Consider the following 21670-nt stretch of genomic DNA (forward strand, 5'->3'; position numbering starts at 1 on the left):
AAGGTTCTAAAAGACGGCGCTAGTCAGGCGGTAGGTTGGGATCTAGCGCCTAGGCGGGTTTAGAATTTAGTGTTAGGCGTACTTTCTTAAATTTCAAACGTCTAAGGACTAATCGAGATGATGCCCAGCCGCCTAGGCGAGCTTTTTAGAACAATGCCCACCAACAATCAAAGACCTGCCTTCTTATGTTGCGCAAATCCTACCAAAACTTAAGGAAAAGATGAAGGTAGCTCACCCAGCCTTGCCCAAAGTATAGGAACAAGAGATGACATTATAAGGCCTCGTTTGGTGTTTAGATAGTTGACATTCGTTTCTTTTTCGTTCAACAAATGAGTGAGTTATCCAATTTAATCCTAAACACCACACGTCACCTAAGTATATAATGATATTTAGTAAATAGCGTCTTTTGTTATGTTGGAACTTATCAACAGGCTTTACTAGTACTTTAGGACAGTACTTGAAATTGAATAGTACTTGACTAGTCAAGAATGAGTAGGAATTTCTACTCAAAAAATTTTGTGGCCGATTCACAGGACTTTATGTTTATGATTAGAACCATTCATATTATAAATCACTATGTAAATATTATCTTTGCAAAAAATTAATCAAAAGACTGTATTTAGTCAATCAATTGTAACAAATAGTTAGATACTTTGTTTGAAAATTGAGTTTAATAAGAAATTGATTATTTTCCTTCACCAGACTTCCTTCGATAGATCATCATACATCGTGAGCCGATTTTTTCTTGCCAACCATTCACAAAAGATTGAAAACTCAAAGCATAGGACTTTGGGTGTGGAGAAATGTTTTTAATCACTCAAGAGAGCTACAAGCCTTTGTCGCAATAAACTGAAAATTATGCGCATGTTTAATAGTTAGCAATTTTAAAAAGGTAATGCTAGGGAGATCAAATTTTTTAAGCCAAATTTGCAAACCAAATGATGTGGTTGTAGATGATTGAATTATTAATTAAGTGTCGATTAACGTGCTTTGTTTCTTATTGGTGACACTGACATCATTTAGTTTATAAATTTGATTTAAATTTTCTGTCTCCCTATCATTATTCATTTTAAAATTCCCAACATTATGTACATTTTGGGCTTTTGTTTAGTTTTGCAAGAATTACGAGTAATAATAACGTAGTAATGTGGAAATAATCATTTATATTCCAAATTTTCACCGTAGACACTAGTATTTATAGATGCATAATTGCACCATCCATAAGTGTACTTTTCTCCGAAGTGAGAGTCATTCTCACTGCTTTTGTGAGACTTCAAATCTAAGCATCTTTGGTGGCACCGGCCCTAGCTTCAGTTGGGGTATGTTGCTGTGTCCTATTTTCTCTCTTTTCCTTCTTTTCTCCTTTCATCTACTGGTGATTCTCCCAATTTTTCAATATGGACTATACCTCTTCCCAACTCTTCCTTGCTTCGATCTTCAGCCATGTTTTCTGTTGAGTTCGTGTGTAGAGTTTCGGCACTTTCACCGGCTCGGGTGTTTCCAACACCACCACGTTTTCCTTGTCTGCCGTTTCTAGTAGTGTCGCTTGGGGATTTCCCTGAGCTTCACACAGGTGGTTGGCTTCTCTCTCTTGGTTGCCGACTATTTCTTGCTTATAGCTATGCACAGGTGGCGTCTGAGGAGGTGATGATCGGCTGTGGATGAAGACCGAATGGCTGGATGCTTCTCGGATTAGCGATGGAGAAAGCAGTGGATGCTTCTCGGAAGTTTTGTTGTTTTTGGGCCTGTTGTTGGGCTCACTTTCTGTTTTTTCTTTGTTTTTAGGCTCTTTTTTTTGTCTGTTTATAGGTGTAAGTTGGGCCTTTGTTTGTTTGTAAGTGTGTGTTTGGTGTTTTAATAAAATCTTCCCTTTGAACCCCCCCCACCCCAAAAAAAAAAAAAAAAAAAAAATTGCACCATCCATGTGGTGTATATCATTATGGCTTTGAGTATAGGGTTAAGTATGCATAACTACTCAACCTTTGGGGTTGAGCCAAATTGGCCCCAACCTCTAAAAATATTTAAAATACTTACATAACGTTTTGAAAATTAGACATTATTTTTAAATAGTTACATTCATTAAGCCATCAACGTTAAGGGATGATGTTACCACGCCAAGCGATGATGTCATTATTTTTAAATAATAACATGGACAAATTATTTTTTATTTTTTATTTTGTCACACATGGACAAAATTTGAAGTTTGTCTTCATTGATAGCCATCTTTGAAGCTCTAAATCCCAAAATTGGCCCCTTTAGCTGAGTTAAACACTAATTTTTGCTTGGCTAAAAGGGGTCGATATTGGGATTCAAAGCTCCACAAGTGAGAGAGTTCCCAAATGCTTCAATATTTGTTTATACCATCATTAATTTAACGCCAGTCACCTAATAAATATTCATTTTTCAAAACGTTGAGTAGTTATTTTAAATGTTTTAAAATGTTTGGACTAATTTGAAATCACCCTTAAAAGTTGGGTAGTTATACTTCCTTAATGATTGAGTACAATTAAAAGACTACTTGTGGGTAGTTATCTTATGAGAAGAGCGATAATACTAGGGGTGGACACTTAAAACCGAAAACCGAAATCGAAACATGAACCAAATCGGACCGCACCGAATGGTTCGATTTTACAGTTTTGAAACGGTTTCGGTTTTGGAATCGAATCACAAAGTAGGAAACGGTTTGGTTTCAGTTTTGGTTTTCAAAAACCGCACCGAAACTGAACCGCACTGTAAATATTAATAAGCATTTAATTAAATGCCCATATTAGATTTCATGTTTTAATTGGTTGTTTCTTAGAGTCCATACATTTAGTATGAACTCAACCACACTAGAATATCATCATTTATCACTTTCTTTCTCTTCTACATAATATCATCACTCATCAGTAGGGGTGGGTACTTGAGTGCATTGTCCTACACTGGATATGTGATCAACAGGTAAAATGTTCCACACAAAGGACGTTGAGAAATCGAAATTGCAAGGGAAATAATGCATAGCTTCCTCATAGATTTGAGGGTGCAACTATGCAAGTATGTTTGGTGGGCAATTATAATATATATGTGCCCTGAGTCCATGACATTGGATCATTCATACATGTTATCTACTACACAGAGTATGCATGTAAAGTTGCAAACCGTTCATTCATTTCTTCTTCCCAAGCCTTAAATTTTTGCGTGGCAATTGGTACCTAGCTAGCTAATAAGGTTGCTCTGTGAGGACTTTTTACTGGTTTTTAATGAGGGATTAATTTCATTTTATATACGGATTTATGACATTTTGTAGCGGTTCGATTTGCTACTACTTAAGTTTAATTTATACCCTTTCAGAGTACTCTCTAACATGTCTAGATTGGTAAATGCTTAATAATATGTTCTAATCTTTCATTTCAAGTTATGATTTATGATCTTACTAGAAACTACTTTTCTTCTAGATAAGTTTTCTTAAAAAAAGTTCTTTGTTGATTGCATTCATGGAAAGCTTCAGATAACGAGCGTTTTGTATTTTAACTTGTATATTTTTTTCTTAAAAACTGAACCGATACTGTTTGAAACCGCACCAAACTGAACCAAACGGTTTGGTTTCATTTTGATTTTAGCTTCAAAACCGCACCGCACCGAACCGAATCGTACCCACCCCTAGCTAATACCACACCATTCACATTATAATTAACTCGGTGGTAAACCAAATAACAAATCATACAAGCAGGCAATAACATAAAAACTATGAGAAGGCAAAGCATTTTCATGTCTTTATGGGAATAAGACGTGAGCACATAGTTGGTGATGAAGAGATGTATAAAACAACAATGCCCTTATGCAAAGCATTCAAATAAATCAAATAGACTACTACCACGATGATAACGAGTTATGAATTAGAAAACAGAGAGAATTTTTACTGAGAATTTGTAGTGAGTGTGAGTATTGCTTTCTCAATAGCAATTTTTCTCGTACTCGTAGAAAAATAAGAAAAATTCATTACTCTTTATTGTTCTGGTGCATGCCATAAAGCGGAATACAACAAACTTTTCGAGTCAAAATATTAGTGCTTCCTATTTCTTCATTGTTTCAACGTGGATCATTCACATTAATTTTGATAAATTTCAGCCCTTCTTTCAAAAGACAATACCTAAAGACCTCTAAATATCTAAATTAGAAAATGATTCGAAAATATCTTTGGGGAAACCTATAGATAGCAATCCAATCCAAACCAATCCCCACGAAGTAAGACCATGCATGCAAATTGAGAGTCGACCATTTTTCATCTTTGACGTTCTCACAAAAATGGAACAGTTGTTCGACAAGTTCTTCGACTCCGTCGCTAACCTTTTCAGCGGTGGCGGTGGCGATGAGATCCCCTGGTGCGATGGCGACGTCATCCACGTGAGTTCATACATTACATTGCTCATTTTCCGTTTGTTTCCCGAGAAAATTCCCAAAGAAAATCCAATCAGAGATCTGGGTTCCTCTTTCTTTTGATTGTAATCTATTGGGTTCCTCTTTGTTCATCCAAAGTCGTTTGTTCTTTTTTATTTTTCTGAATTGATTAAAATTATTAGGGGTGTGAGAAAGAAGTAGCAGAGGCCAACAAGGGTGACTCGGATGAACACAAGAGCGAAAGCATTATGCGGTTGTCATGGGCGCTTGTTCACTCAAGGCAACCGGAAGATGTGCAGCGTGGAATTGCAATGCTTGAAGGTAACATTTTTGCTTATAATTATTATTTTTAATAGCCATAAGCCGCATTTCATCTAATTTTTAATTTAATTCTGCAAATTTGGCTTAAGCTATTAGCTTTTGTTAATTTAATTTTCTGGTTTTGAGCTGGTGTTTTCGATTTCTTCTTCGACCATTGAATTCATGATTACTTTCACGGTTGATCTCTAATTGTTTAAAAGTGTTTCCAAGGGTATACAACATTTTCCTGGGTTAATTTTTGGGCATGTTTGATAATTATCTCGTTTTCAGTTGTTGTGTTTGGGATATGAGAAAAGTATAGGGGGGAGGGATGAAGAGGGGTGATAGGAGAGTGGGGAAGAAATAGAGAACAATGAATGAAAACAAAATCTTGAAAAGTGAAAATAACGCAGAATAATTTATGGTTTTTTAATAATGTGCATTTCCTTATGTATTTCTTATTCATCTCTCGTACTATCCTTCCTCCACTCTTCTATATCCCTCATTTCTCCATGTATTTCCTTTGTATCTCAAACACAGAAACAAAAACAAAATGTTCATCAAACGGACCGGTTGTCTTTTGTTTTATGATTATTGAAGAGGGAGAGGGGAGATGGAAGATGAAAACGAGAAGAGATTTGTGAAGGAGAAAGGGGGAAGAAGTTTTTTGCCTCGTATTTTCTGGATATGTTGGACCATAAATTAACTATAGTAATGTTGCTTTTTGCTTCTTTCTGTCGTAAAAAATTGGAACCCAACCATCCATGACACAACAAATTTTATAAACTACAACAAGCTGAGCCTTTCCCCGTTTCTTGTAATTGATAACTTCTGCATACCAAAATTCTACCAATCTATTATTTCATTGATTGTACTTTTCATTTAAAAAAAAAAAAAAATTAAAGTATTATATATGGGTTAGGAGACACATTTTGACAATCATTTTGTTAAGCCCACTTTGCAATGTTTTTCAGCGATCCGAGCCGTTTATATTTATATTTATCATTCATAGATCATTTTTGCAACAAATTAGACAAATACAAAACCATTAAAACATTCATTTGTAGTGAAAAAAATAGACGAATACGATTTTGCAAAGAAATGCTAAAATGACTATCATTTAATCCAACGGTCATATGATTTTGGATTTGGGTGATTTTTAGTAGACATGATCTTTGAAAGAACATTTAAAAAGATAAACGGTTCAAATTGTTGGAAAAAGTTACAGAATGGACCCTACAAAAATGGGTGTCAAAATGTTTGTCATAAAGTGTGTCCTCCAATCCTGACCCATTATATAATTTCTCATATGACCTGATTATGTTTCTGTTAGTACAGCTTCATTGGCCAACGGTAGCTCCCCTTTGCATCAAAGAGAGAAGCTTTACCTTCTGGCTGTTGGATACTTCAGAACCGGGGAATATTCAACTTGTCGGCATCTAGTGGAGCAATGCTTAGAGGTTTGTTCTTAACTTTCTTTGGATTGCACCAAATTTTACTAGAAAACTTGTAGGGACATAGTCACCTCTCTTACCTGCGACATGTTCATGTGTCTTGCATTGATCATATGATTGGTGACCATCTTTAAGTGAAAGTCTGGCCAGAACAATGCTATTTGTACGTAGGATCTGTTTATTGAACCATCAATAAAAGTTGACATTTTGAAGGTAACCTTCAAATGCGTGGTCCGTTTCTGGAACGTTGAGTGTGCACTGTGTTTGAGCATCTTTAGTAATTAGCGGATTATTAGCATGGTGACATTTACTTGTCGTTTATTATTTAACTCAGTCTTGTAGTTAGAAACTTTGTGACTTTGACCTTTTGCTGGCTTAAAAATGAGTTTCCTGCATTTTCCTGCTTTTTTGATTTCTAACGTTCGTACAATATTCATGCTCGATTTGCAGATTGCCCCTGAATGGAGACAGGCTCTGACCCTTAAGAAGACCGTCAAGGATAAAATAGCTAAAGGTATTAACTAGAATTCCAGTTTATATTTTTGTGGCTGCATTGTAGCGTCAAATCAGATGGATCGTAAACACATTGTTTTAAATGCAGATGGCTTTGTTGGAATCGGCATTACTGTTAGTGCTGTTGGGCTTATAGCAGCTGGGATTGTTTCCGCATTGGTTCGCAGGTGATACTGATAGCCATAAGCCAATAGTGTTCATAATGACTTGCTATCAATTACCCTTATCAGACTGAGAATAGGGTAACAAATTCTCCAGCTCCACACCTTTTATTTTCTGTGGAAAAAATAGCTTTAAATCCAATGTATTTTGTGGGGGAATTAATAGGTTCTTTCCCTCCTGCTATGTTAATCATTTGATAATGCTTACTATGTTTTGCCATCATTTCGGCAAGTTTACACTGCAAATATATATGGAAAGTTCTGCTATCTTGTTATTTTGGTCAGTTGGCTGGTTGCTATTGAAGATGTCCGATTAATATTCTTTTATGTATGTTGGCGTGAATCTGGTTACTCTATCAATCTAGTTCAATACTGTTAATCATCTGGTCTTCAACGGTTATAATGTCATACCGGATGGAGGTCGATAAGTTATCTCGTACGTTTGTGGGAAGCTTGGTAAAACTTGGTTATGCGGCATGAGGGGACTGGCTTAGTCGGCTCGAGTTAAATCAAACTTTTCCAACATTTCTCCCTTTGTGCTGCTTAGGCATAAGCTCATTACTGTATATAGCTTGGAAGGAAGGTTACACCATGAGTGGATCATGTAGGAAATTTTGTTTTGCTTGATCGAAAAGAAAAAGAATCGGTTACTTAGAGGTAAATGAACATTTTTGTTTTTCACATTGAAGGTTGGGAGGTATGTGTCTCTTATGAGAAAGACTTTCTTAGCATCGATAAGTGGTGTCTCATGTGAATCATTCGTCACTTATGAGTTCTTCACATGATGCTTGATTGACACAAGATGCCACTGTTCGAGGCAAAAGGATGGATGGCCCCTCGCATAGCTCCCTTGGGGTGAATGGCACTTGGTGTGTTTGTGTTGGTGTCTGTTGGCTTCTTGCTGCTTGGTATGTTGCAAGAAGGGTACAAAGTTAGTTTTGAAAGGTGCCTTTGTGGGGCCTTAGGTATAGGCCTTAAGGCTCACAATCAAAACTAACAACAAGCTTGGCATGCCATTGTTATCTCAGTATAACAGATGTAGAACAAATTTGGTTTAAGTCGATTACTTGCGCCCTAAGTTACTCAAACTTCTTGTTATCAAAGGATTGTTGCAGATGGGTTAGGTTTGCATAAAGTTCTTTTTTTTGCCTTGTAAACAAGGACTTTTAGTTCATGATCTTGTATGTTCGAATGAAGGGAGTCCAGAGCCATTTTATACCATTTGGTTGATTCCAGGTTGTTCTTAATGAAAACAGGTTCCTTAAGTTAACCAGATCTGGATGCAAATGGGACACTTAGGTAGAAAATAACTAGGAATAACTTGAATACATGCCGAAAAGTACATTTAGATGATAGATCTACTAATTTAAAGGACAAACAAAGAGACTCGGGCAAGATTTCACCTTGTCTGGCAAGGTTGAACCTCCTGTAGCCACTTCTCTTTAAGTTTACAAAGGTTGTGCACTAAAAGGCATGGATGGTAAACAAGTTTTACACAAGGGATTCGATACTACAACACTAGGGAATGTAGCAGAGCTTTTACACTAGACAAAAGATAGCTTTTCTAAGGAAACTATTTCTAGAAGGACTGAATCTGGGTTAATTTCAGCTTTCTGGATGTAAATCTTGCTTGAGAGCAGAGTTTGTATGTTTGGTTGTTTGATTGGTTGAGTGTCCTTGTCTTAGATGCTTGCTTCCCATTTTATAGGCAATTTGGCCCGACTTCTTTTAGCTTTGCTCTTGCCCGAAAGCTCTTGGAGGGTAGTGAGTCATCATCTTTTTACTTGTAGTGCCACTAGAAAGTGCTTTTTGGCTGATAGTAGGTTGAGCTCCATCATTTGTCACTTCAGTCATAGGCACATGGCCTATGCCTTGGCTGAGAAGGCTTTTAATCCGCATTAGGCTTCAAGGTTGGGCTTTGAGCAATTGTGACCCCGTTTTAGCGCCCTTGGGTTTCATTTCTATTAAGCCCAATATTCAAATATTAAACCCAAACAGTACCCGCTTTAATCATTGTTAAGTCTGCAATCCAAGGCGTTAATAATGATTAAAACGAACTGCATGCTTTTACTTAGGACTTGCACCATTTTAAATAGCCTTTTTAACTAAACCTTTGCATTAACCCACAATCCTTAACGTTTACCATATAACCTTCACTTAAATCCTTCGGCTAAATACCTTAGCCATTCTAATCATTCGAATTTCCAGAACTTCCTTGCCTTCACAGTTCTTCTTTCTTTTTGTCTTCGATTCTCTTCCATCCTCTTTTCACAAATAATCCAATGGCTCCAAAGACTTCTTGCCCTGCATATGAGTTTGGCGAAGGCATTGTTAACATGCGTCGCCTTCTTAATGGCCTTCATAGCCCTTGGGTAGGCCTAAATACTTCAATTTTCTTCGAAGAGGGATGAATACACTCCCTGGGGCCTGCTTGGACTTCCAAGGTCCCTATTGCTAAGGAGAACAATATGCCCAAAGCTGATTGGTTCACCCCTAACTCATATTCGGCCAAATTTGGCATTTCTTCTACCAAGTGGTCATCCCACAGAAGAGGCTTCCCTCTTATAAAAGATGAAGCTTGGTCGAAGTGGGTAAGTGAACTCAAGCCTATCTTAAAAAAAAAGTGGATGGACAATGGCATCTACGAGCTCATCTTGCTCTCTAAAGTCACGGTGGTTGCCAAGCTTAAGCTCCTTACCACATCTATCTTTTTCTAGAACACTGGGACCAACACATTTGACTTTCAAATGGGACATATGTCCCTAATCATCCTCGACATGGCTCAATTCTTAGGGCTAAGGCTATGGGGTAGATACGTGGATGTGACCCATGACTGGTCTTCCCCTTCTTACCCGACTGTTAAAGGTTCGGGCGACCCTGACTCCATCATTCAATTAGAGTACAATTCTTCAACTTTCAAGAGCTACGAGACCTTATTCATAGGCTTCATCGCTTTTGCTAAGAAAACCTTCAGCCCTCTTTTAGCCACCACAAATAAGGACCAGGAGCACATGTACTTTCTTTTGTATTGACTCAACAAACACATCTTTCCCAATAAATCCAAGGAGGTGAAATTGGAGTGGATCCCCTTGGTGGAAGCCCTCAATTCCTTCAACGATGTGGCCATGGGGCACTTTCTTCTCGGCCATCTCTACCATTTACTCTTTGAAATGATCAAAGGCGAGCCATTTGAGACTAACCTCAATTGGCCAGCCTGGATGGTCCAGTTGTGGCTACAGTGGTACTTCCCTGAGCTTCGGGCACCCAACCTGAAGTTCCCTGAGGGAGTAGTTCCTGCTTGCATTTTGGCTGAGACATGTCCCACTAATCACTTAACATTCTTCTGCCTCTATTTTTTTTAAGTTTGTAGGACTTGGGCAGACTTGGAATGGGGTGCCTCGGTCTTGAGAAGATACCCTTGGTTCTTAAACCTCATTCACGGGCTTCATCCCTTTTGCCAAGAAAACCTTCAGCCACCGCAAATAGGGATTAAGAGCACATATACTTTCTTTTGTACTGGCTCAACAAACACATGTTTCGCAATAAATCTAAAGGGGTGAAGTTGGAGTGGATCCCCTTGGTGAAAGCCTTTAATTCCTTCAACGATGTGGCCATAGAGCCATTTCTTCTTACCAATCTCTACCGTTTACTCTTTGAAATGACCAAATGCGAGCCATTTGAAACCAACCTCAATGGGCCAGCCTAGATGGTTTAGTTGAGCTGTAGTGGTACTTGCCTAAGCTTCGGGCGCCCAACCTACAGTTCCCCGAGGGAGTAACTTCTGCCTGCATTTTGGCTGATGCATGTCCCACCAATCACTCAACATTCTCCTACCTCTATTTTTTCCGAGTTTGTAGGACTCGGGCATACTTGGAATGGGGCACCTCGGTCTTGAGAAGATAGCCCTGGTTCTTAGACCAAATTTTTCAGGATGCATTCGGGGATGATGCTAGCCAATTTTGCAAGGAGAAGTTCATTACCTGCATCCAACTGAAGGATATGGCGGAGGGAGTTCGAAGCGACTGTGGTTATGAACGTGAGCTAGAAGTTTACCTCCCGAATTTCTGTGGTAAGCAGCTAGGCTTCAGGTAAGCCATCATAATGCCCTTTTTTTACTCTATGCACCGTGGTATTTCCTACCGCCTCCGTTTTCCCCAAGAAGTCACTTTTCGGGTAGCCTAGTGCAGCCTTGAAGTGATGAGCAAGATCGCTTGAAAGCCTGTGGTGTTAAATTTTGAATGCACTTCTTCTTTTTCCACTTCGTGGGAGGCTAAGTGGACTAAAAAGTATGGGGGAGACTTGCTGGAGGCCCACGACCATCTTTTCAGGCAGCTTACCATTAAGTCTTATCCCAAGCCAGATGAACTTGAGAACTAGAAGGAGATGGTCCACCAAAAGAACCAACTTCTTCTGATAGGTATCTTCCATTTCTTTAACCTGTATTTTACGATGTTTCCAAAATCTGTCTTCTCTCAACACTTTTTGGTTAGCTTAATCTTTGCAGCCTAAGGAAACACTGAAGAAATGGACGTTGGGCTGGATGAAGAAGCTACAGATGCCTTGGTCGTTCAGAAGGCTACAGTTGAGGCCGCCAGACAGGAAGCTGGGTCTAGTCACGTTGCTGGAGAGGACTCGGGCAGCTCGGTGGGTAAAGGCGACTGTGGTAGAGTCCTTTGAGTCCTAGCTCAAGGAGCAGCCTCAACCTCAACTCACTATTGCAGGTCCTTGGGCAACCCCCACGAAGAAGAGAACTAGGGCCCAAAGCTTCCAAACCCTTCCTTGTCTCTTCATTTGGGGAGCCAATAGTCCTTAAGATCCTTGTAGTCTCAGATGTGACTAGCCCAAGGGTTTCCTAGATTTCCATGGTAACAGAAATACTTCACCAATAATCTTAAGTTGCATATCTGGTATACTAGTTTTTAAACTTCTATTTTTTGCTTTGTACAAACTAGCTCACTGACACTTGTCTTTTCTTTTGATGTTCATAGGCCTCTGATGAGGGCTCGGGCATTATTCCTCATTCAACAAGCAGGGTTAATCATCCTCAACCACTAAAGGAAACAACACCTCCTCTACCTCATTCCAAGGCTCCAGGCTCAATTCAGGTAAACCAAGTTTTCTTTTCTAGTTTTTCTCTAACTTCATTCGCGGACCATCCCCTTAACTCATTTTTCCTTGGTTTGCAACAGTGTTCTGGCGATGGCTCGGGCCACTCTCCTCCGCCCTTGGTGTGCAAAGTAGATTTTCCTAGGCCACCTGGGATCATAGGGATCTTTATCCCTCGGCTAAAGAAGAAGAAGACTGCTACTGCCATTTCCATTCTTACTACTGGGCCTCTTCATTCTCTTCCAACCATAGCTGCCCTCTCTGTCACCATCGAAGGTGTTGGAGTGATGCCCCTACCATTTTCATCCATTCCTGTGACAACATCTTTGCCCGAGCGCTTCAGAAGGTTCGGGCAACTTAAGATAAGGCTAAGGTCCCCAAGGCATCCCTTTGAGCCTCAAAGTTTTCAGGATCAACGTCGGTTCTTCCGAGAGTGGTCTTTGAGGGATTTCTCAACTTCCTTTAGTCTTAGGGCTCTTCATGATGTAGAGAAGGCTATTACTAAATTGTACAAGCCAATCAACTGTTGAAGGTTCAATACTAGTCTTTCTTTTCCTATTTTGAGAACTTGAAAGCTCTGAAGGATCAGCATCAGTGGGTTGATAGACAAGCCAATTGGGTGAAGTGCTTTAAGGAGAAACATTCTAGAACTTCGGCTTCCATACAACAGCTAGTGGATGAAAGGTTCAGTCATGGAAGATAGGATCAAGGTGGTGACTTCTGAGATCCAGAAGTTAGATGAGTAGCTCTCTGTGCTGAAGATTAAACAAATGACCATTTCTTGTAAACTTCACCAAAAAATTGAAGAGGTGAAGAAGGCGAATATGGAAATAGAGGATGATGAATCCCAATTGACTAATAGCAGTACTATCTTAGCTGAACCTAATAGAATCTTTACAATTCTACAAACTTATTATTCTAGAATAATCACTTTGGGTGAAGATGTAAATCTGTTAGGCTAGGGTCATTGTAACTTCCTTTTTTTAATGAAATGACTTCCTTTTTCAACTTCCTTCTTGACTCACTTTTTACTTTACTTTGAAGTTCAACTTATGGCGACTGCACAGGGTAACCTTAACCCTTTTCAATATGCTTATACTTCTTCAATATATCAATCTCTAACATCCCACAGAGAAGACTGAAAAAGGGAAAGCTTTTCATTATGCTTATGTTGATAGGCCTTCTGTGCTGGAGAAGACTAAAAAAGGGCAAACTAGAGGATAAGTAAAAATAAAGAGAAAGCTTAAAGACAAAAAAGGTTCAAGGAAGAGGTACTCAGCAAGTTATTGTCGTCCTCCACGAAGTGTAGCATCTCCTCAGTCCTTGGATTAAACTGGGAAGTTGGAGTCACCACCAGTGCAGAATGAGGAGTCGAATGAGTAGGAGCAGAGCTTTGCCTAACTAAAGGCGTATGTTCTTAAACCTTGGCCTATAAAATAATGGAAGTTGATCATTAACTTCAAAAGTGGTAAATTCATAAGCCTAAAGCCAAGAGTGAGAAAGGGGTATACCTTTGAAGACTTAGCCCGAGAAGGGGAAGCATGCACTGCTTGGGCATGAGGAGAAGAAGGCTCGGGTTGAGTGGTCCCTTCACCTCTAGTGTCCTATTTCAAAACATAAGTTAGGAATCATTGCAAATATTGAGGGAGATGATTGTGAAAAGACCTAAGTGCTCAAAAGAATAGAGGCCATACTGTTAACTCGTCAAGGATAGTGTCAAGAAGCTTCTTATCCCTCTGGTACATCTCTACGCCTAATAGCTTATCTTTTGAAGCAAAAGTTGGCCTTTTGGTTGCTTGAGGCCTTACTCATAAGACAGAAGAAGGTATTAGCTCATACCCCAAGAACAATTGAAACTACAACTAAGAAAAAAAGATTGATCACTAGAAGACTTCTGCTTTTTCCTTCTTGCTTCAACTAAAGAAGGAGGGGAGGGTTTAGAAGCTTTGGAGGTTTGGGCCTTAGTTCTCTTCTTCATGGGGGTTGTCTGTAGACCTGGAATAAAGAGTTGAGGTTGAGGCTACTCATTGGGCTCAAACTCAGAGGACTTTACCACAGTCGCCCTTGTCCGTCGAGTTGCCCGAGTCTCCTGCGCTTGGCTTTATCCTCAGAGTCTCCAAATAACAGCGTGACTGGACCCAACTTCCTGTTTGGTAGCCTCCTGAATGACCAAGGAATTCATAGCTTCTTTATCCAGCCTGACATCCACTTCTTCAGTGTTGCCTTGGGCTGCAAAGATTAAGTTAACCAAAGAAGTGTTAAGATAAGACAGATTATAGAAACATTATAAAATACAGGTTAAAGTAATGGAAGATACCTATCAGAAGAAGTTGGTTCTTTTGGTGGAACATCTCCTTTCAGTTCTCAAGTTCATCTAACTTGGGATTTGACTTGATGGTAAACTGCCTGAAGAGACGGTCGTGGACCTCTAACAAGTCTCCCTCATACTTCTTGGTCCACTTGGCCTCTCACCAAGTGGAAAAAGAAGGAGTGTATTCAAAATTTAACACCACGGACTTTCGGGTGATTTTACTTAACACTTCATGACTGCACCAGGTTGTCCGAAAAGTGACTTCTTGGGGAGAACAGAGGTGGTAGGAAGTGCCACAGTGCATAAAGTAAAAAAAGGGCACTGGGATGGCTTGCTTGATGTTGGAAATGTGCCCTAAAGCCAATCATATGATGATACTTTACAAACATTTCACATCTTAAATTAATCTAGTTTAATATATGAAGGGCAAAAATTATTGTTTAAAGTCATCTCATATAAATGTTATATGCTTAAACAATAAGTCCAAGGAATATGTAATTGGGAGAATGTGATCTAAATAAGTTAGATTCATGAAACCATTCTCTTTCGTATACATATCCTAAACGTTCCTGATCATAGGATTGCCAATTAGGCATTGACAGTCCATTAAGATTAGTACGTGCTATGTCTTCTCTTAGGGAGAGTGACTAGTCGAGAGTCATTAGTGTGATTGACACCAAGACAAGCATGTATATGCTCAATAGAGAATGAGTCCACTGAACACGATAAACGAGGAGTTCTCATACTCATGTCACATGAGAACTCATGGTTGGGATAATGCAAAGTAGTCGTTTGACCTGAGGCATCATAGTTGTCTTGTGGTTAGGTCCTTGATCTTTGACTATGTCAAAGTCACTCTGTCAAAGGGTGTCCACGGCATAGTTGGGGTTAAGCCAGTTAGCCATAGAGGCAAGTGAATGCGCAATAAGGGGTCTCTAACCTTCAAACCGTTTAAGGTAGAATACTCCATGATAACATTAAGAATCTCTGGCCAGAGTATGAATGAGATTTAGGAAGTCGTTCCAAATCACATTCAAGGTAACATATAAGTAAATGAATTACATTGGATAGTAGATATGAATAAACTATTAAACCAAACAATGTGGTCAAGAGTATTGTATTAGAGAAAGACCGTATTGCATTGTAATCCTAAATTGAATAGGTTCTCCACCTATTCTGATTAGCTTGGGTAGCCATGATATACTGCTAGGTGTCACTCATGGTTTGTGGAAGCCCTAAATGTGTATTATCACTAAAGGGAGAATTAAAAGTAAGTTTCAATTCACAATTGATTTGAAGAGTTCTAATCGCCCACTGCCTCGCTAAAAGGAACCTAATGGATTGTACACCGAGTAAGGAAGAGATTGAAGAAACAATGGAGATGAGTAAGGATAATTAAATGGTTTAATTATTTATGGTTAGGATTAATTAATATGTTAATTAATCAAACAAATATGTTTGTTATAGACCTCAGGTTAGTTTTGGGCCGTAAGGCCCAATGGGATTTGAATGTCAAGTCTAATAACTCAAGTTGTATGACAACTTGAAAACACAAAGGGCTTCAAAGCCCAAATAACCTACAATGGTCGACCGTATAGAGAGGGGTAGTGAACTTACCTTAATTGCAAGTTTGCCACTCCATTGTGAGGTGGTATAAAGGCAACTTTATAGCCATTTCATCCTTAGGGTTTCTTTTGGAGAAAAGATAAGAACACAAAGCTCTCATTTTTCTCTAAGAGGCCGGCCACCCTAGAGGAAAATAGCTAGCAATCTTACTTCCTCTAGGTTGCTCATCTCTTCATCAATGCTCTCCTTGGTGTAGAGACTTAGAGGTTCTCTATTTTGGGAACTTGGAGAATCCATTCACCATCCTCATCCAAGAAATCCATGGAGGTAAGAAGTAACAAATGAAGACCCTATCTCTTGGGTGATTAGCCTTTGCTTATGCAAAGAGGAATCAACAAAGGTATAATATTTCTCAACTCCCTTTGTTCTTAAGTTGAGTCTTCGTTCACCATAACTACTAGGCTTTGAATTTCATGGGTAAAGTTTTGTTTTTGAGTGCATACAAGCATGATTCCGCCTTTTAATTGTTAATTGCATGCATAGATGTTGCTCAAATGAACTTGTTTTCACAAATTTTTCCTTCACTTGAAGCCTAGATGCCTACCACAGAAATTCGGGTGGAAAACTTCTAGCCCGCGTTGATAACGACGGTCGCTTCGAACTACCCATGCCAGATCCCTCAGTTAGATGTAGCTAATGAACTTCTCATTGCAAAATTTGCTAACATCCTCCCCGAATGCATCTTGAAAAATTTGGCCTGAGAACTAGAGGTATCTTCTCAAGACCGAGGTGCCCCATTCCAAGTTTGCCCGAGTTCTACAAACTCGGAAGAAATAGAGCTAGGAGAATGTTGAGTGATTGGTGGGAGATACCTCAGCCAAAATTCGGGCATGAGCTACTTCCTTGGGGAACTCCAGGTTGGGCGCCCGAAGCTCAGGGAAGTACCATTGCAGCCACAATTAGACTATCCAGGCTGGCCCATTGAGGTTGGTCTCAAATGGCTCGCCTTTGGTCATTTCCAAAAATAAATGGTAGAGATGGTGAGAAGAAAGGGCTATCCTTGAAGGAATGAAGGGTTTCCAGCAAAGGGATCCACTCCAATTTCACCCCATTGGATTTATTGGGAAAAATGTGTTTGTTGAGCTAGTACAAAAGAAAGTACACGTGCTCCTAGTCCCTATTTACGGTGGTTGAAGGTGGGCTGAAGGTTTTCTTGGCAAAAGGGATGAAGCCGGTGAATAAGGTCCCATAGTTCTTGAATGTTGAAGAATTGTACTCTAATTGAATGATGGAGTCAGGGTCGCCCGAACCTTTAACAGTCGGTCAAGAAGGGGAAGACCAGTCATAGGTCACATCTAAGCATTTGCCCAAGGGCCTTAGCCTAAAGATTTGAGCCATGTCGAGGACAATTTGGGACATATAACCCATTCCAAAGTCAAATGTGTTGGTCCTAGTGTTCCAGAAAAAGGAGAGCTGTGGTCAGGAGCTCAAGCTTAGCAACCACCGTGACTTTAGAGAGCATGATGAGCTCGTAGAGGCCATTGTCCATCCACTTATTTTTTAAGATAGCCTTGAGCTCATTTACCCACTTCAACCAAGCTTTATCTTTCATGAGAGGGAAACCTCTTCTGTGGGATGACCACTTAGAAGAAGAAATGCCAGATTCGGTCGAGTATGGGTTAAGGGTGAACCAATCAGCTTTGGGCATATTGTTCTCCCCAACAATAGAGACCTTGGAAGTTTAAGTAGGCCCCATGGAGTGTACTCATCATTCTTCAAAGAAAATTGAAGTATTCAGGCCTGCCTGAAGACGATGAAGGCCATTAAGAAGGCGACACATGTTAACAAGGCCTTCTCCAAACTTATATGCAGGGCGAGAAGTCTTTGGAGCCGATGATTTGTGAAAAGAGGATGGAATATAATCGAAGATAGAAAGCAAGAAGAACTATGAAGGCAAGGAAGTTCTGGAAATTTGAAGGATTAAAATGGCTAAGGTATTTGGCTGAAGGATTTAGGTGAAGGTTATATGGTAAACGTTAGGGATTATGGGTTAGTGCAAAGGTTTAGTTAAAACGGCTGTTTAAAATGGTGCAAGTCTCGAGTAAGAGCATGCAGTTCGTTTTAATCACCATTACCACCTCGTATTGCAGATTTAACAATGATTAAAGGGGCCACTGTTTGGGTTTAATATTTGAATATTGGGCTTAGTAGAAAGGAAGCCCAAATGCGCTAAAATAGGTCGCAATTACCCGAAGCCCAACCTTGAAGCCTGATGCGAATTAAAAGCCTTCTCAACCAAGGCATAGACCATGTGTTTATGAAAAAAGTGACAAGTGATGGAGACCAACCTACTATCAGCCAAAAAACACTTTTTAGTGGCACTACAAGTAAAAAGATAAAGACTCACTACCCTCAAAGAGCTTTCGTGCAAAAGTAGAGCTAAAAGCAGTCGGGCCAAATTGCCTATAAAAAGGAAAGCAAGCATCTGAGACAAGGACACTTAACCAATCAAATGACCAAACAAAACTCTACTCTCAAGTAAGATTTGCATCCAGAAAGCTGAAATCAACCCAGATTCAGTCCTCTAGAAATAGTTTCCTTAGAAAAGCTATCTTTTGTCTAGTGTAAAGGCTCTGCTACCTTCCCTAGTGTTGTAGTATCGATTCCCTCATGTAAAACATGTTTACCATCCATCACTTTTAGTGCACAACCTTTGTAAACTTAAAGAGAAGTGGCTGCAAGAGGTTCAACCTTGCCAGACATGGTGAAATCTTGCCCAAATCTCTTTGTTTGTCTTTTAAATTGGTAGATTTGTCATCTAAATGTACTTTTTAGCATGTATTCAAGTTATATCCAGTTATTTACTTTTTAGCAAGCATCTAAGGAACCTGTTTTCATTAAGAACAACATGGAATCAAGCAAATGGTTTAAAAGGGCTTTGGACTCCCTTCATTTGAACATATAAGATCATGAACTAAAAGTCCTTGTTTATAAGGCAAAAGAAAAAAAAAAAAAAAAAGAACTTAATGTAGACTTAACCAATCTGCGACAATCCTTTGATAACAAGAAGTTTGAGTAACTTGGAGTGTAAGTAATCGACTTAAACCAAATATGTTCTACATCTGTTATACTGAGATAACAGTGGCACGCCATGGTTGTTGTTAGTTTTGATTGTGAGCCTCAAGGCCTATACCTAAGGCCCCACAAAGGCACATTTCAAAACTAACTTTGTACTCTTCTTGCAGCATACCAAGCAGCAAGAAGCCAGCAGACACCAACACAAACACACCAAGTGCCATTCACCCTAGAGGAGCTGTGCGAGGGGCCATCCACCCTTTTGCCTTAAACCGCTGCAATGGGGGTTTATCTTGCCATAGAAGTTGGTTCTCCTTTTGCAGTCTCACTTACTAGCCTACTTGAATACAGCTAGCTAGGAGATCATCATATGGAAAGCTCAGCTATTTAGTTCTGAGAAGGGACCGCTGATTAGTGATTACCAACATCTGTTGTGCTGATGTGTTAGCATGGATGACCTGTTACCTTACTGCGAGAATTTATCAATAATAGTCAAATTTAACACCCATTTTCACAAAGGTCACCTTGTGTAAAATCTTTCAAATATAACAGAAAATTAACATGAATAGACCTAAATGTCCTCAATATCCAAAACCACATAGAAAAACCAAAACAATTGAATAGATCTCCTCTGCATCTTTGTTTGGGGAACTATCATCGCCTATGATGCATGGATACTTTACTTTGGTTGCATATCCCATATTCGATACTTTTCGAATATGATACTTGCCGGATACTCTCAGATACTCATCGGATACATATCATGGTTAACGGATACACTTTGGATGGATGGATACACGTATCCCACATTTGGGATAAAAGTATCATGCTTTTAGAATACTTTTACACTTTCAAATAAGAAATTAAAAAGAAAAAATTAATAAGAGGCGGAGCTTTATTTGAAATCAGTGAATATGAATTATGAAGAGCCCACCTCTAATTGAAACTATGAATACAACTGTCACCCCTCTTTTATATATATCAAGGGAATTAGATTTTCAACTTTTCTTCTCCAACAAATCAAATGAACTTGAATTTGGATGATCTTGTGTTATCAAAATATGTTCTAAATTATATATTTTTATTTTATCAAAATATGTTCTTAATTATAATTGTAATTGCCATACCTATCACGTATCATATCCTACTTTTTAGAGATTTTCGTATTGCCGTGTCATGTCGTATCGTATCGCCGTATCCGTGTCCATGTTTCACAAATCATCCCCAAATTTCGACCTCTTTTTGATGTTAAGTTGGGCAATTTGGGGATTTAGGAACTCAAAGGTTTTGAAATGAAAAGATGGAATCCCCGAACATCCTTGCATCCCGTACCACCTCCCTATGGTCTGATTTTGTCCACAATAACTCAAACTCCTCCAAGCCTAGGCCCTTTACTCTTCTTTTCCATCTTAGCTTTGGACTCTAAATTCTCATTGGCATCATAATTTTTGTCGGTAGTACTACCACGGGTCCTGACATTTTTGCTCGCGTTGTTTCTTGTACTCCTCTTAAGTCTTTCTTTTCTTCTCTTCTTGGTGACATGGAGTTTCTCAATTTCATTTGAGGACTTCTTTTTGTTTCCAATTTACAGTTGGTTTGACATCACGAAACGTGCCTCTCATTTTTTCTTAATTCTGATCTAATAGGGTGTTGTCTTTTATGTTTATTAGGTTTTAATTATGAGGGTATTTATATCTATTTAAGTGGTTTTTCTGCTATATTTAAAAGAATTTATAAAAAATGAAACTTATGAAATTTGGTGTTAAATTTTGGCTATTATTGATAAAAAAAAATGACATCTTTCCTTTTGAAGTTATTAAATATGGGCTCCACACTAGCCACGTCAATAGTTAACAAATGCCTAGAAGGTAGACATACGGAAGAATGACTTGAATTGTGTGTTCTAATACTTTTGGTAATTTGATTTTTTTGAAAAGTTGCGTCTCATTTAAAAAATAACACCAAATTCTATGGGTTTTTGTAGTTACCAAAACATGCATTGTCATGTTTAAGTACATGTTTAAGCATAGCAATGTTTTACAATGACTATTTTTATTAGCATCTCACAAAATGTTGAATACACCCCCATATTTATATTTAATATTAAATAACTTATATACCCACATTTATATTTTTGCGCTTTTTAATTTATTTATTTTCTTCTTGTTTTTTTTTTCCCTAGAAAAGGAAAGAACTGAAATAAAGAGAAAAGCCCATAGGGCAACTTGTCCGAGTACAATCAAAGAAAAAAGTTGGACGAGCAACCAACATAATAGTTTTATCTCAAACATTGAAGTCATTAACTGAGAAACCAACACTAGTGACCGCATCTGCTAGGAAATTGGCTTCTTTGAATACATGCTTCCAGCAAATATCCTCAAAGAAACTCACCAACCGTTGAATATCAGCAAGAATGGTCCTCAGTCTCCAGGGAACATGATAGGCACTCGAAGTAAGAGAGTACAAAAAAGAAAAAAAAGGTGTAGTAATTGTGGAGCGAAAAATTTACAAGACAATATGTGGAGTTTTAGCCAAGAAAGAGAAGACTGCCCTCATTAAATGGGCAAGATTCTCAAGCGTCCCCACGTGTAGCTCAGCATCCCTGGAAGTTCAAGGAACGGACTACAACTGCTCAAAGCTACCTTGTTCGCGGCAAGGAAAAGTCAAAGGCATTAAATATAAGATTAATTACTACATCTTATCTTTAATACATTCCCGATTGAAGATTAACTCTGTCAAGTAAGTAATCCCTATTTCAATCAATTAGGGATACTTCCATTATTATCCCAAGATATTATCTCCTAATT

The 21670-nt window shown here is 38.8% G+C and overlaps 1 protein-coding gene across 1 annotated transcript; it reads left to right on the forward strand.

The window, feature by feature from the left end:
* The first annotated feature begins 4139 nt into the window (after positions 1 to 4139).
* Positions 4140 to 7089, forward strand: LOC137711970 (mitochondrial fission 1 protein A-like). The gene is made up of 5 exons (XM_068451119.2): positions 4140 to 4383; positions 4560 to 4698; positions 6016 to 6137; positions 6582 to 6645; positions 6733 to 7089. Exons 1-5 carry the CDS (start codon positions 4237 to 4239, stop codon positions 6813 to 6815), a joined length of 555 nt encoding a protein of 184 aa, XP_068307220.1. The 5' UTR covers positions 4140 to 4236; the 3' UTR covers positions 6816 to 7089.
* Positions 7090 to 21670: the final 14581 nt, after the last annotated feature.

Source organism: Pyrus communis, chromosome 14, assembly GCF_041283825.1.
Source record: "Pyrus communis isolate YQ-2024b chromosome 14, ASM4128382v1, whole genome shotgun sequence".
In the NCBI taxonomy this organism is placed as follows: domain Eukaryota; kingdom Viridiplantae; phylum Streptophyta; class Magnoliopsida; order Rosales; family Rosaceae; genus Pyrus; species Pyrus communis.